Source organism: Corythoichthys intestinalis, chromosome 21 (assembly GCF_030265065.1).
Source record: "Corythoichthys intestinalis isolate RoL2023-P3 chromosome 21, ASM3026506v1, whole genome shotgun sequence".
Classification (NCBI taxonomy): Eukaryota; Metazoa; Chordata; class Actinopteri; order Syngnathiformes; family Syngnathidae; genus Corythoichthys; species Corythoichthys intestinalis.
Genome location: NC_080415.1, coordinates 8,878,063 through 8,894,254, shown reverse-complemented (window position 1 = coordinate 8,894,254; position 16,192 = coordinate 8,878,063). Strand labels below are relative to the sequence as shown.

At 37.8% G+C, this 16,192-nt stretch overlaps 1 protein-coding gene across 1 annotated transcript in view; it reads left to right on the top strand.

Moving 5' to 3' along the window:
• Window positions 1–12,776: 12,776 nt before the first annotated feature.
• vstm4b (V-set and transmembrane domain containing 4b) overlaps window positions 12,777–16,192 on the top strand; it is a 52,354-nt gene continuing 48,938 nt past the window's right edge. Inside the window, exon 1 of the mRNA XM_057825302.1 lies at window positions 12,777–12,915. Coding sequence (XP_057681285.1) covers window positions 12,867–12,915 — 49 coding nt within the window. The 5' untranslated portion in view covers window positions 12,777–12,866. The remainder of the gene's footprint in view (window positions 12,916–16,192) is intronic.

Here is a 16,192-nt window from a genome sequence, read left to right as displayed (position 1 = left end):
TCACTCAGAAAACAGTGGTTTGGTGGTGGCAAAATCATGGTCTGGGGTTACATCCAGTATTGGTGTGTGCGAGAGATCTGCAGGGTGGAAGGAAATATAAATAGTCTGAAATATCAACAAATCCTAGCTGCCTTTTACATCCCTAACCATAAAAAGAGACACATTCTGCAGCAGGACGGTGCTCCATCGCATACTTCAATCTCTACATCAAAGTTCCTCAAGGCAAAGCAGATCGCGATCCTCCAGGACTGGCCAGCCCAGTCACCAGACATGAACAGGACGAAAGAGAAAGAATGGAAGACGAAACCCAATCATGATGATGAACTCTGGGAGGCATGCAAGACTGCTTTCTTTGATTTTCCTGATGAATTCATCAATAAATTGCATTAATCCTTGCCGAACCGCATGGATGCAGTCCTTCAACCCCATGGAAGTCATAAAAAAATATTAAATTTGGATCTCACAGCACCACTACTTAATTTGCTTAGGTTATGTAATACATTTTTGTATTTGAAGTACATTTTTCGATCAATTTTCACACTACTTTCTGTAGGCGACAAAACTTTTGTCTTGCCAAAATTTGACCTTTATGTCTTTTTTAAATGATAAATCTTTTTTCAGTTAAACAAATATATTTTTGCACATTCAAGATAATTTGGGAGGGTTTTAGCTTTCATATAAGCCATTTCTGAAACCAATTGAATAATTAAAAGTCAGATTATTAGCAATTGTTTCACCAAAATGGATAAGCGACAAGACTTTTTGTCAGGGACTGTATTGTTTTTCTCAGCACAACTTCATCGATAAGAATTGTTATTATTACACTGTATTATAGTGGTATGTAAAAGTATCTAAACCTTTTGGAATTGTCACATTTCTGCATAAAATCACCATCAAATGTGATCTGATCTTTGTCAAAATCACACAAACGAAAAAACAGTTTCTGCTTTAACTAAAACCCCTCACACATTTATAGGTTTTAATATATTAATGAGGATAGCATGCAAACAATAACAGAAGGGGGGGGAATAAGTAAGTGAACCGTTACATTTAATATTTTGTGCCCCCCCCCCTTTACAGCAATAACTTCAACCAGATGCTTCCTGTAGCTGCAGATCAGTCTAGCACATCGATCAGGACTACGCTTGGCCCATTCTTCTCTACAAAACCACTGTAGTCCAGTTAGATTCCTGGGATGTCTGTCATGGTTCTCTGTCTTTAGGTCATGCTACAGCATCTCAATGGGGTTCAAGCCTGGCTTTGACTTTGACTTGACCACTCCACAACGTATATTTTGTTCATCTGAAACCATTCTGAAGTTGATTTACTTCAGTGTTGTGGATCATTGTGTTTTTGCAGCATCCATCATCTTTTCAGCTTTAGCTGTCTGACAGACGGTCTCAGGTTTTCCTGCAAAACATCCTGATCAACTTTTGAGTTCATTCTTCCATTAATGATAAGTTGTCCAGGCCCTGAGGCAGCAAAACAGCCCCATGATGCTCCCTCCACCATGCTTCACGATGGTGAAGAGGTGTTGATGTTGGTGAACTGTTCCATTTTTCCTCCACACATTACATTTTATGTTACTCCCAAACAATTCAACTTTGGTTTCATCAGTCCACAAAATATTTTGCCAAAACGTCTGCGGAGTGTCCAAGTGCCTTTTTGTTTAGTTTTTTTAGACAGTAGTGGCTTTTCCTCTGTGGCGTCCTCCCATGTTCTACATATAGCTGATTTGTGCACACAGATATTGGACTGTGCCAGTGAGTTATGTAAGTCTTTAGCAGACACTCTAGGTTCTTTTTTACCTCTCTGAGTATTCTGCGCTCTTGGCGTCATCTTTGCTGGACGGCCACTCCTTGGGAGAGAAGCAACAGTGCCAAACTCTCACCATTTGTAGGCAACTTCTCTGACTGTCGATTGATCAACATCCAGACTTTTAGAGATTGTTTTGTATCCTTTCCCAGCTTTATACAAATCAACAATCCTTGATCACAGCTCTTCAGACAGCTCTTTTGACCAAGCCTTGATGCAAATCAGACAATGCTTTTCATCAAGACAATTCATACCAGGTGTGTGCTTTATTGTGGGCAGGGCAGCTTTAAAACACTCATCAGTGATTGGGCACACACCTGACTTAAACTCTTTGGTAAAAATTGGTTTCAGTTGCTCTTTAAGTCTCCTTAGGCAGAGGGTTCACTTACTTATTTGTCTCCCCTCTGTCATTGTTTGCATGCTATCCTTATTAAAATATGAAAACCTGTAAATGTTTGGGTGGTTTTAGTTAAAGCAGATGCAGTTTTGACATCTGTGTGATTTTGACAAAGATCAGATCACATTTGATGGTGATTTTATGCAGAAATGTTAGAAATTCCAAAAGTTTCAGATACTTCGTTATACCACTGTATAATCTATTACATGACCATATTAGGCCAAAAAGATGACTCTGTCATCGAATTCAGACCAGAACACTTGAAACATACCCCATTCAAAGAGCATGAGTGCCCTCTAGAGAAAAACATTGTTGCCTCTACTTGCTATCATGGATTCGTTGCTTTTGTTGCGACGTCTTGTTGGTAAAACTGAAACAGCCACTGTCGGCATATGTTGCAAAAATAATCTCAATACGTAGAATAAAGAGGAAAATTGTAATGACTCTAGTGTAGCTCAACGTAGCAGAGTAAGAATAGTGTTTCTTCTTCACAAATCTATTTGAGTAAAAGTAAAAAGTATTGTGTGGTAAAACTACTGTGAGAAGTACATTCATTCATTCATTTTTATTAAAAAGTTACTCAAGTAAATGTAACATATTACTTCCCACCTCTTACTACATAAACTGCAGTGCTGATCACTCCTAATTGTTTCTGTATCAAGGTTACATAAATAACCCCTTATCATTCCTCATAGATATAAAGAACAGACTGATTCTGGTCGGACTGGAGGAGCTGCATCATTTGAAAACAGAATAAAAATGAACCAACAACTCAAGGGCCCATAGATACTGTGTATTTCTGTCCTGCTGCTCTACTGACACACATACTTGCATCCTCATTCTTTGGCAGCGCCTCACAAATAATAACTAAAAAAATGTCTGCCACAAGGGGACAGCATTACACATTGAGAACTTTTAGAAGACTAGTGGATTGACGTTGTGTGTGATGAGAACTTTAACTATTTACAATATTTTCATGAATATACTGTGGCCTAAGTTTTTTTATCGGCAGATTTAATGATTGTTTCTTAAATTGCACGTTTTGAGGTTTCAATTACAATAAACAATATAGTTTTTCTTCCATCACTCTTGGTTTTATTGGATTGTTGAAAAGGTTGTTTGGGTCACCCTGCCTATATGTTATACAGCATTTGTGCAGAGAAAGCACCAATTAAAAGTACTTGTCCTTCAATAGCATTGTAAAATGTGTCCAATATTTTTATAGGTGTGTAAAGGAACCATGTTTTGAAAAAATGCTACATTTAGACAGAATCTTGCTGCAATACAATAATATGGAAGTGAGTTGAGTTTTATTTAGACAAGTATTGTTTTGCTGCCGTCTTATATATATACTGTATATAAGCCCATTACTTGTGGATTTTTGCTATTAGCAGTGAGGAACACTGTATTGTTCATTCAAAAGTGAATAAAATATGTATTTAAAAAAAGCCTTGACTCTTATTTCAAATTCATTGTATATAGCTTGAGCAACATTGCTTTGCACTGCACAGAAATGGATGCAGTATTTTATTTTCATGAAGACACAGAGTCGCCAACCCGTTTAAATCTTTCTTAGATACTGATAAATATGAATGGCTACCAGTAACTCTGAAATAACAATTTTGCCCAAAGGTTGTTATTAATGTTTATGTGAGGACAGCGATTACGTGAATGAATCCGCACAAAAATCAATTATCAATAATGTAGCAAAGCAGTGCTGTTTTTTGCAGCCCTTTCAATTTTCATCTTAATCTTAGTCTGTTGGACGATAATACTTATTAGTCTTAGTCATATTTTAATCATTTCAAAATGTGTTTGTCTTCGTTTAGTTTTAGTCGATGTTAACTCAATATTTTTGTCTGTAAAATTTTAATGATTCACTCCAAAAAATAATGGTTTCCCACTATTTCGAATAAAGATTGACAGACGAGCTCATATTTTAGCATACAGGGGCGGACTGGGACTAAAAAGCAGCCCTGGACTTTGACTCAGCCCAGCCCACAAGAATTGCTATACGAAGGGAAACACAGACCCCCTAGGGGGGTCTGGGGGCATGCCCCCCTGGGGATAATTTTTTTTTTTTTTTTTACATTTTATTGTAAAATGTATCAATTTCGTGCACTTTGAGAGAAAATGAAGAAAAGGTGTCTAGACTGTGACTGTCTGACTTGGGGCGCTCAAAGTACTGCAAGGCTGAACTGGAGTTGGATTCATTTTCTGTACTAGCTCTACGAGCAACCTGAATAAACTAATGAAAGAAATTATTTTTCAAAGCAGGTTTTATGTATCCAATTGATTATAATATATCTCTATATATTTCTGTCTATAAAATGACTTCATTGTTTATGCCATAATTCACTGGTCTCCAAACTATTACACATAGGGCCGCAGCGGGCGAAGGATTTCATTCCAACAAAACAAGACAACACCTATCCACCAATCTGGTGTCCTACAAGTGTAATCTTTTGATTGCAGTCAGGTGCTGCTTGTTTTAGCAGAAACTTCTTTGGTTAAACTGTCGGTACTCGATCGGTTGAAACAAAAACCAGGCCCCACAGTGGCCCTTGAGGACCGGTTTAGAGACCCCTGCCATAATTAATCTTGCCATACAAATAATAAATTTCAATGAAAATACAATAAACATTTCAAGACAAATCCTGTATACATAACCTTCATTGGAAAGTATTAACCAGAAAACAAAACAATATATAAATGATTAATAATATATATAACATCAATGTAACTATCTAAACTTTAAAGTAAAACCATTCATTTTATTAATATTTTGTTGTATTTCTTCTGAATTAATATTGCTGCTGCGTGTGCATAGGTTGTTTTACAGCTAAAATATTTTTCTTAGGAGAGTGATAGTAGGACTACCATACTGTAACTTGACACGATTGCAAACGGGTACATGGGCTAGCTGGCACTAACCCTTTAATTGTCATTTATTTCATTTAAAATGTACCTACCTGGTGGATAACAATTGCCCGTATACCGAGCAAGTAACCCTCTTCATCCCTACTTACTTTCCCTGCGCTTGTCTGGGGAACTTCCATATCATTAGCCCCCTCCCTCTTCTTTTCTCTCTCCCTGCATGTCAGAGTGGCTGCCGCTCCCACACTCACCATCGCCGGGGGCTGGGCAGTTGACTTGTTACCCGACGTGGCCGTTGCAATATTTGTCAACTTATGACATTTTAATGCTTCGCTCTCCAGTTTCTTTAATTTTTTTCTCCCTAACCTTCTCCGTGCCACCCTGCCACCTGTCTGATTGGATGCGAACTGTAGATAATCAGAGGATAGGGGGGATAAAAACAGTGATGTATAATGAATGGCGGCCGCCGGCCGTCCAGGGCACCGGCCGTTCTGTGATCCTCCAGAACCCACAGATTACCAGTCCGCCCCTGTCTGCAGATCTATCACGTGCTAATACACACTTAGCAAGAAAACCAGGGGCGCAACAACCCATTCTTGTTAGGCTGGGCAAAAAAAAAAAAAAAATGGTGCCCCCACCTCCCACGTCCCATCCGGTCTTAACCCAGCAGACACGCACACATTTTATGTCGGTAGCATCTTTGCTGGTTTTTCAGTACATTAGTGATATGGCTGCAACAAACGATTGATTTTTAAAAATTGATTAATTGGCCGTTTAATTAAACAATTAATTTTTTACTGGGATAAATGAAATAAATTTTGTCAACTACCGTCACAGTTTCACTTGATGTTGTTTTAGTCATGTTGTACGTAAAAATGAAAACAAAATAGATGACTATTACCTTCAAAAATGATATTTTTATTAGAGCTTTCTGACTTAACTGTAGTCTCTAGTCTGTTTCAAGTACATAAGACTTGTTCAAGTTATTAATAAACGTTTTGAGTATAAAACAAGAATTTTTCAGGCGACAAAACAGAAAAAAGTCCTGTTCATTCAATTAAACATAAAAAATTGTGTCGTTGAATCATTTATTCTCCCGAAACAAAATCAAATAAGGAGGAGGCAGACTGAGATGAATCTGTTTTCTTTATCAAACAGTTGTTCATAAATACAATCGAAATCCATTTTCAAAACACACTCTCGTATGACAGTTTACAGTTTGAATGGCAGTTTCTGCTGAAACTTTAAGCTGTTATCTGGACGGGTTTATGTATGCGGTTTCTTGATACAAAGAACGAGACAACTTTACCACCTAACAACAACTCAAGTGCTAATATGCTTCTCCAAAACACAATACACACAGACACTTTAGACACTGATTAGCATGATCGGTAACTAGCTCAGTGCTCCGTGCTAAATACTAACATCTCATCAACAAAAAATACAAATAATACAATCCATTTACTCACCTCTGACAGAGATCTGGATCTAATAACACACAAGACAATCCAACTGTGACACTTCTTAATATTTTTGATTCAGCAACCCAACCTGAACAGAGCAGTGAACTCTCTCTCTCTTGCTCTAATCACTGATTAGTGCACAGCCACACATTACGCACAAACCCCAGACAACAATTTATTGACTTTCCTACTAAACGATTTACAGGTGTAAGTAAAAAAAATGTGAGTAGGAGTAATTTTGATTATGGACCGGGAGTGATCGGGGGTATTTCTCGTGATGGCGCCCTCTGTTGGCTTGCGCCCATATGAGGCACATTCGTTGCTCAACGTGTAGTTGCGCCACTGAGGAAAACAGTACCATATGTTCAATTACCGTAATTTTACGACTGCAAGTCGCCGCTTTTTTCCTTCATTTTGAATCCTGCGGCTTACAGTCCGGTTTATTTGTTAATTTATTTGGGTTAATAGGTAACACTCCAATTGACAGCGGCACCATAAGACTGTCATAATTATGACATGAATCTATCATGGGCATTACTAAATGCTTATGACCAATGTCATTAAGTGTCAACCGGCAAATTATGTCACTAACTCCATTTATGTCCAGCTTGAATCTTTGACATCCATTCAAAAGTGAGATAATTTGGATAATACTAAATGACATCTGTTATAATCATTCATTAATGCTCATGACAGTGTCATGTCATAATTATGACAGTCTTATAACGCCACTATCATATAATGTGTTACCAAATACCACAACTAGCAAATAGTGAAACAACTGGAACAGTACCTGAAGAAATAATTAGAACGGAACAAAAATTTTGAGTGTTATCAACATCTGTAGCGCTGTAATGCATGCTAGGAGGCATGTTGGACAACAACAGTGGTGACAGCAGAGGTTCACTGTCTCCCCAAGGGAGCAGTGATGGCCAAATGAAGCTTCTTGAAGCAATGATGGTGGTTCAATTGGTCTTATGACGGTCGTATGATGCCGCTGTCAGATAAAGTGTTGCCGGTTAATATCTTTTAGTGTAAATATCCAATAATACAATGAGGACAACTGCGGCTTATAGTCCAGTGCGGCTTATCTATGAAAAAATGTCGTTTTCATGCCAAATTTGGTGGGTGGCGGCTTATAGTTAGTGCGCCTTATAGTGCGAAAAGTACGGTATTACACCTACCTGGATGCCACAAACTATGTAAAAAATAAATAAATAAATAAATAAATCTGTCCGGAAGTTTAAGAGGATGTATAGCCATAGCCTAATGCTAACGCGAACGTGAATGCTATGCTAACGCCACAAGTTACATCTAGTGTGTGATAATCACTCAGCACAGACCTTTAAAGGCTAATGCAACCTTGCATGTTCTAAGATAAGAAGGCAAATCCTATTGTGTGTGTCTCAAAACAAGCAATGGGGAGACTGGAGAGGAGACTAATGGGTGAGTGGGGAGGCGCAGCACGTCACATGAGTGACACAACCAGACACTGCTATGATGAAGGCTAACTACACATAAAATATCACACATTGTGAACATGTGACCGAAACTAAGGTGCATTTTCGTTTCGTCTCGTCAGACAAAAACCGACATTCGTGTCATTATCGTTTACTCTTCCAAGAAATGTTATAAGCTCGTTATGGTCTCGTCATCGTCATGAAAAAAAATGGTCCTCGACGAAATATTTTCATTGTAGTCATCGTTGACGAAAACAACTGTGTAGCAAATTACAATCCCTAGCAAAAAGTATGGAATCACCATTCTTCGACGAGCACTCACTCAGACATTTTATTATGTAGAATAAACTCAGATAAAAAGCTTGAAAAAAATAATGAATTAGTTCAAAAGTGCAACTCTTTATCATTCAGAACCACTAAAAGAAATGAATAAAAACATTGTGGTGGTCAGTAAATGTTACTTTTATAGAGAAAGTGCAGAGAAATAAATATAGAATCACTCGATTCTGAAGAAAAAAATATGGAATCACTCCATTTTGAGTAGAAAATACAGACACACCCAGTCAATTTCTTTTCCTTAATTGGGCCCCTGCCTCAGATTAAATCTGCTCGTTAGTCAGCAGTTAAAAACAGTGCAGTTATCACACCTTGGAGGACTGCTGGACCAAGTTGATTCTCAAGAATCATGGCTCCAACAAGAGAGAAGTCTCTTGAGACCAAGGATAAGATTATCAAACTTCTTGAAGAAGCTAACGCTACACATATGGTTGCCAAAGATGTAGGGTGTTCACAGTCAGCTGGACCAAGTACAAACAGCATGGCAAGGTTGTTAAAGTTAAGCGTACTGGTAGACCGAGGAAGACATCCAAACGTCATGACAAACAACTAAAGGCCATATGTCTTGAAAAAAGAAGATGTACAACAAGACAAATGAAGAAGAAATGGGAGGAAGCTTGAGTCAAAGTATGTGACAGAACTGTGCAAAGTCGCCTAAAGGAAATGGGATTTTCATACAGGAAAGCTAAAAGGAAATCATCATTGACACTTAAATAGAAAAGAACAAGACTGCAATGGGCTAAGGAGAGGCAATCATGGACTGTGAATGACTGGATGAAGGTTATTTTCAGTGATGAGTCAAGAATCTGCATTGGACAAGGTAACAATGCTGGAACTTTTGTTAGGTGCCGTTCCAGTGAGATTTACAAAAATGACTGCTTGAAGAAAACATCAAAATTCCCTCAGTCCTTGATGATATGGGGCTGCATGTCAGGCAAAGGCACTCGGGAGATGGCTGTGGTCAAATCTTCAATAAATGCACAAGTTTACATTGAAATTTTATACAGCTTTCTTATCCCTGAAAATATCTTTGTCATTTTCCAAGATGACAATGCATCATGCCACAGAGCTAAAACTGTTAAAGCATTTCTTGGAGAAAAACTCATCCAGTCAATGTCATGGCCTGCAAATAGCCCAGATCACAACCCTATTGAAAACCTGTGGTGGAAATTGGAAAAAAGAAAAAACAATGGCCCACAGCAAGGCTCCGACCTGCAAGGATGATCTGGCAACTGCAATCAAAGAGAGCTGGCAAGCAAGCAACACGTCACTTCTGCTCATTAATATTCATGACATTAGCTACTGTTGCTAAGTAAGGACAAGCCACCGTTTGTCCCTAATAGGAAATGATTGGAAATAGTGTACGAAGGAGATGTTTACAGAGCTAAACCAACCAATTCTCTCCAAAAATGATGTGCCTGGTGCCAAATTGATTGGTAAAGATGTGGAAGAACATAAAAATGTTCAGTTAAAGAGATGGCTTTAGTGTCGAAGGCTGAAAAAGACGAAAAAAACGAGCCGACCTAAGCATAGCTTTAGCTTTTTTATCGACGCGACTGACAATGACATTCTCCTGTTTCAACAAGCTATCCTTTACCATCAGCCCTGTCTTTCTTATATATCCTCTGGTTGTCCTACGTCTCTTACCGTTCTTGGGGGTAATTTAGTTAGCTTTGTGTAGCGATCGCAAATGCTACTCAGTGACAGCCAACAAACACTTTTAATTTTTTCGTTGATAACACATCTTAATCCTATAATTTATTTACACTTCCCCCTTACTAAAGTTGTTTATATATATATATATATATATATATATATATATATATATATTGTGACATCAGGCGGGGACAGGTAGTGGAGGGCCGTTACATTCCTTTTCCAGAGCAGAAGAATCAAGTCAAAATGGCCGCCAGCCTAAAGACTACAATTCCCAGCATGCCGCACAACGCAGCCAGGTGTGGCTGCTTAAGCCACCTAATTGCAGCTGGCCTGGAGGACAAGATAAAAGACGACCAGATGAAGCAAAGGGGGAGGCGTAAGGAGATTGACAGAGAGACTTGGAAGAAAGTATTTTGAGAACAGACCTAAGTTGCCACTTGTAAGACATTTTGAGTATTTTGATGAGAACAGACCTAAGTTGCCATTTTTGAGACATTTTAGTTGATTGTTTGCTTTGTTACTGTTTGTGCCACATTTGGGCCTTTTTCTTTTGGGGAAACCCGCTGGTTTTGCTGATTAAAGAACTGTTTGGTTGGACACATTGGCGTCTCAAGCTCCTTCCTGGCCAGGCCTAACTCGTGTGCGGTCACAATATATATATATATATATATATATATATATATATATATATATATATATATATATATATATATATATATATATATATATATATATTAGGGCTGTCAAAATTATCGCGTTAACGGGCGTTAATTAAATTTAATTAATAATAATTTAATTTATTTAATTAATTAATTTAATAATTAACGCAGATGCCCCGCTCAGGGAGTTTTAAATGACAGTACACAATGAAACGCTCACTTGTTGTGTTTTATGGAGTTTTGCCGCCCTCTGCTGGCGCTTGGGTGCGACTGATTTTATAGGCATCCATGAGCATTGAGTAAGTAATTATTGACATCAACAATGGCGGGCTACTAGTTTATTTTTTGATTGAAAATTTTACAAATTTTATCAAAACGAAAACATTAAGAGGGGTTTTAATATAAAATTTCTCTAACTTGTACTAACATTTTTCTATTAAGAACTACAAGTCTTTCTATCCATGGATCACTTTAACAGAATGTTAATAATGTTAATGCCATCTTGTTGATTTATTGTTATAATAAACAAATAGTCCTTATGTACCTTATGTTGAATGTATATATCCATCTTGTGTCTTATCTTTCCATTCCAACAATAATTTAAAGAAAAATATGGCATATTTTATAGATGGTTTGAATTGCGATTAATTGCGATTAATTACGATTAATTAATTTTTAAGCTGTAATTAACTCGATTGAACATTTTAATCGTTTGACAGCCCTAATATATATATTAGGGCTGTCAAACGATTAAAATTTTTAATTAACTCGATTAAAAATGTGTCCTCTGAAAGACAATGCCAACCCAACATAATGTTTACTGCATATGAAATGTGAATGGATTCACCGAGCTGGTGTTAAAGTCCACGCAAGTTGATTCGGTCTTCACATTTTTTCCCCCCGAGTTTTTGGTTTCCGGAAACGTATGGAGAAAACATCTTTCATGTGTCGTAATGTCTAGAGTCGTTTCTACAAGTTCCAAAAAAGCAATACGTGATCGGCATGTTCGTTTTTGAAAGATTACCGGCGAAAAGTAGCACAAATTACATTGTGTCTATGCGAGGGCGGGTCTATAATCTCCCACTTCGGCTTTACTTCCGCTTTACGATGCGGCGTCACGGTCTAAAAATAGCCTGCGTGCGGTACGCCATCGATGAAGGATATTGTTTGTCAATCATCAGGTCCATGCCCCAGAGACTGCAAGCTGTCATAAAAGCCAGAGGTGGTGCAACTAAATACTAGAGATACGTTTTGATTGTTATTTCTTTGTTTGTTTCTCATGATTCCATATATTTCTCCTCAGAATGGAATGGTTCTATATTTATTTCCGCGCACTTGATCTATAAAAGTCACATTTACTGACCACTATAATGCTTTTTTATTCATTTATTTTAGTGTTTCTGAATGCTAAAGAGTTGCACTTTTGAACTAATTCATTATTTTTTCAAGCATTTTATCAGAGTTGTTCTACATGTCTGAGTGAGTGCTCGTCTAAGACTGGTGATTCCATACTGTTTGCTAGGGGTTGTATAAAACAAATGTACAGTGAATCAACTTTTATAAATCTCTTTTTACATTTTCAAATGATTATTTCGACATCCTTCCCAGTAAATTATAATATCCTATCATGAACAGGCTACACATATGGTCCTTGGTGGCGCCCTGGTTCCCGCAGGCACCATTTTGCTGAACATCAGCCAATTTATTTCTCAACGCAACCAACTTTAGAGCTCCAGAAGGCCACACGCAAGCACAGACTACTGTAATACACCCCTTGCCGCCCCCTCCCTTGTCCAAAATAAAAGTCCTGACTGCGCCCACAACCCTCCACAGCTGGAAGTGCGATTTTCTCGGCATCAAAACTCCACCATACTCTCCCCGGCGCCCTCCATCCTACACAGGAACTCACGTTTCCCTCTCGTTTGCCAAATGTAAAGAATGCGTGTGTGTGTGCTTACCATCCAATAGCGTGTGTCAATCTGTGTATATGTTAAATTGACAAATGTTCCCTCAACGTATTTGAAACAACTTGGGGGATGGCTTGAGGAGGTTCTGGGCAGAGTGCAGTGTTTCATATTACACTTCTCTGTTGGAGAGGAAAGGGGGGGAGAAGAAGAGGAAAAGGAGGAGGAGGAAACTTTGGGCTTCTTTTCCTCAGAACCATTGAACTTAAGGTTTATGGAGGCTCCAGTTGTGGAAAATGGTCTCCTCGTTGGTCTTTGCTGTCCTGGTGCATGCGCTTCTCGGAGGTAGGAAAGATGCATAAGTGTTTGCCTTTACAAAATGACGCAGTATAACATCTGCTAATCAGGTATTTAAAATAAGTGGGACTGTAGACAGTTGATAAAGTAATTTCTGTCACATTGTATGCAGGATGCACAGTCAACACAAAACTAGCTCAGAAATCAAATGATTGTGGTTTTCCATTTCCTATGAGTGTTTGACAGTTAAACCAAAAGTGCAGTTATACTGTACCGCTACATCATCTCATATCAAAACTGGCAATGCATTCAACAGGTTGAATGAAAGCAGTTGTAATTTTATGGCGTGCAAAATTAAAGTTTGTATCTTAGATTTCAAGATCTTAATATATTTCAAATTATTATAATGCAATGCAGACAAACACCACTGCAATCACCAACAGACAAATTATAAATGTACAGGTTGATTATAAAGCGAATGACAAGTTCGAGGTAAGTTCAAATCAAGTTTAGTTTTACAAACTCAAATAGCTATTCATATCTATCTTTTGATGTTGGTGGTTTGGTTTTCTTAAAGTAACCATGTCATTGTCACAAGTAATCCTTGTTCATTTGAAGCAACATAAAGTCATTCCATACATACAGTATTTGTGAATTTGCCTATTTGTGAAAATTTTAGAATTTATATGCTATTATGTACATATATACATAAAAATTGTCCTATATGCATGCGTGACACATTATTGGAAAGCTTAAAATCTCTATTTTCTGGGGGGAAGAACATTTTTGAACAGGAGGTCATTTTTGACAACTAAAAGTAGGTCAAATCAGGTGAGTGAAAAATAGACATTTTTGGGACCTTTTATTTATTTTCTTTAAGTTTCTCATTTAAAAAAAAACGGTTTGGACACCCATCCTGGTACAAAATAAATGAAGAACACTTCAAGATGATCCCCCCTGTGTTTACTCAAGTCTTTGATAATCAATATGTGTATATGGGTGGATGCATAATAATAAAGGAAATTGGTTTGTGAGTAAATTTAGATGTAATTTAGCCCTGTGTTTTTATTTTGTAAATAAACATGGCTTAACGGGGAGTTAGCTGTATAGTTAATGATAACTTTACTGCATACAGTTTTTGACAAAACATTTCGATGGGATTTTAAGGGGTTAAATTCTAATACCATAATATTTTAATTTTTGCAGTGGGCTTTTAAAATATTTCTTTAATCATGATTAAAGAATGTGAACGCGCGATACTTAAAGTACATAACACGATCTTTATTTACTTAGGCGTTATGCTTTAAACTACTAATGTTTCTAATACATCGATATCATCCCATAATACGCAATCCAAAGGTCAGCAAGAGTCGAAAAGGTGATGGACAGCATGCTAGTCAGCCTGCTGTGTCTATAATTCTCGCGCTAGCGTTCGACTGCAGTGTCTGTCTTTTTTGTGGCTTTCCAGTAATCCGAGGTGAGAGCATGAGAGCACATTATAAACTCATTTGCTCCCAAAAACGTATGAATACGTTCTATTTTTAATAGATTCAGTGTCCCAAAAACATAGTTATACGTCTTTTACGGGTTTTTTTCACAAGAGACATCTTCACTACAAAGCACAATGCTCAAAACCCATTTTAAAGCAATAAAACTGCCCACTGGAGGGCAGTAACACATTTGGTAAGAACTCATATAGGACCATGAAATGAAGAGAAATGAAGAAAAATAGTCAGGCAACGGAAGTTGGAAGAAGTAAGAAGCGTGAGAAAAATTTGGAGAACAATGGAAAATAAAAGGCAACCGACACTGGAGAAGTGTTTTGGAAAGAAAATGACACAATCATTAAAGAAAGATTAAAAAAAAAAAAAAAAAATCTATCTTGATGAGACAGACGCTGATGAGGGAAAAGTTAACCCCGTCTGCCAAGACAGCTGCAGCCACAGCGTCATCTCTCAGTTCAATAGTTTTGTTATGTGTAAATAAATTGTTACTTTGCTATCAAAAGCTCTATTTGTCTTGTTGTTTATGTTATTTCGTAGAAGGAAAACATTATTCAGATGTTTGGGATGTCACAAAAACAAAAAATAGCTGTGTTAAAGAAGTTATGTTTGAAATGTATGCTTTTACAAAAAGCTCAATTTCTCTGTTTTTTCATCAGAAATTGGAAAATTGCCCAAACTAAGCTATTTTTTATTTTCCTGCTGAAAGAAGAGAATCTAATCTTTCTTTTGGTCGGTTCCATGTTTATATAGCAATACAACATAATTTTCTGTGGGCCTTGCAAAATCAGTCAAAATCCAGTAAAACGCCGGAAGCGTAGGGGGTTGCTCCTGTGAAAATGGCTGGGAGTGAATGAGTTAAAGACACCATGATTTTAACGAAATATTATCGCATACTTACCTTGTTTCGATCAAAAAACTCCGATGCAGAAATCGCAGACATCAAGGAGTAGTCGAGATTTTCTTTGACAAATATTTACCCTTTTAAACGAGTCAAGAAGCACAGGCTAGACTGCCGTCGTTAACAAATAATTTAGAATTTCTTGGCAGGCCGGTAGCAATTGCGCGACGGATTGGTACCGGTCCCCTTTGGGGATCTCTGGTGAGTTGCTGAACCTACTACATGACCGTGTTATGCCAAAAAATAAGACACAAAAATCATCAAATTTAGACCTGCACAATATTACGCGTCCAAAGAGCATGAGTGCCCTCTAGTGGAGAAAAAACATTGTTACCTCTGAATGGTATAATCAGAGGTTGCGCTAGACTTTTTCGTTGTCTGTCATTTTGACTGACAGTGTCATAAAAATCCGTTCATAATCTATTTTTACCCGTCACTTACATTTTTAAAATGATAATAATGACATATTCAATAGTATTTAGTTTTCATTCATTTTTAATTAATATTCCGTCTGAACAAGCTTAACAAGAGGCAAACAGACAGCGGAGTGCACCAATCAGCGACGGGCAGACGTGCCTTTAGCAAAGCGACGAGGGCAGGACGAGGGGCTTGCGCGCGGAAGTAAACATACGAGGACAACGGAGTTTATTCAACATGGCTAGAGCGAGACAGACTGTTGTCAATGACTCGTGTCGATGTGTTTTAGCTCATTTAAAACTGATTTTACCGCGGATTGGAACATATTCTCGGCTCTCCCGTCGCCATCCGTGTTGATGTAGAGACGACTTTCGGCGCGCAAGAGTGACGTTGCTCGTGAAGAACACGTAACGCAAATAAACGAATCTGATTTGTCGATTGATTTTGTACCTACTCGAGAGGCTGTGTCCCAGACTTTTCTCTCAGTGTTTGAAAATTACAGGGA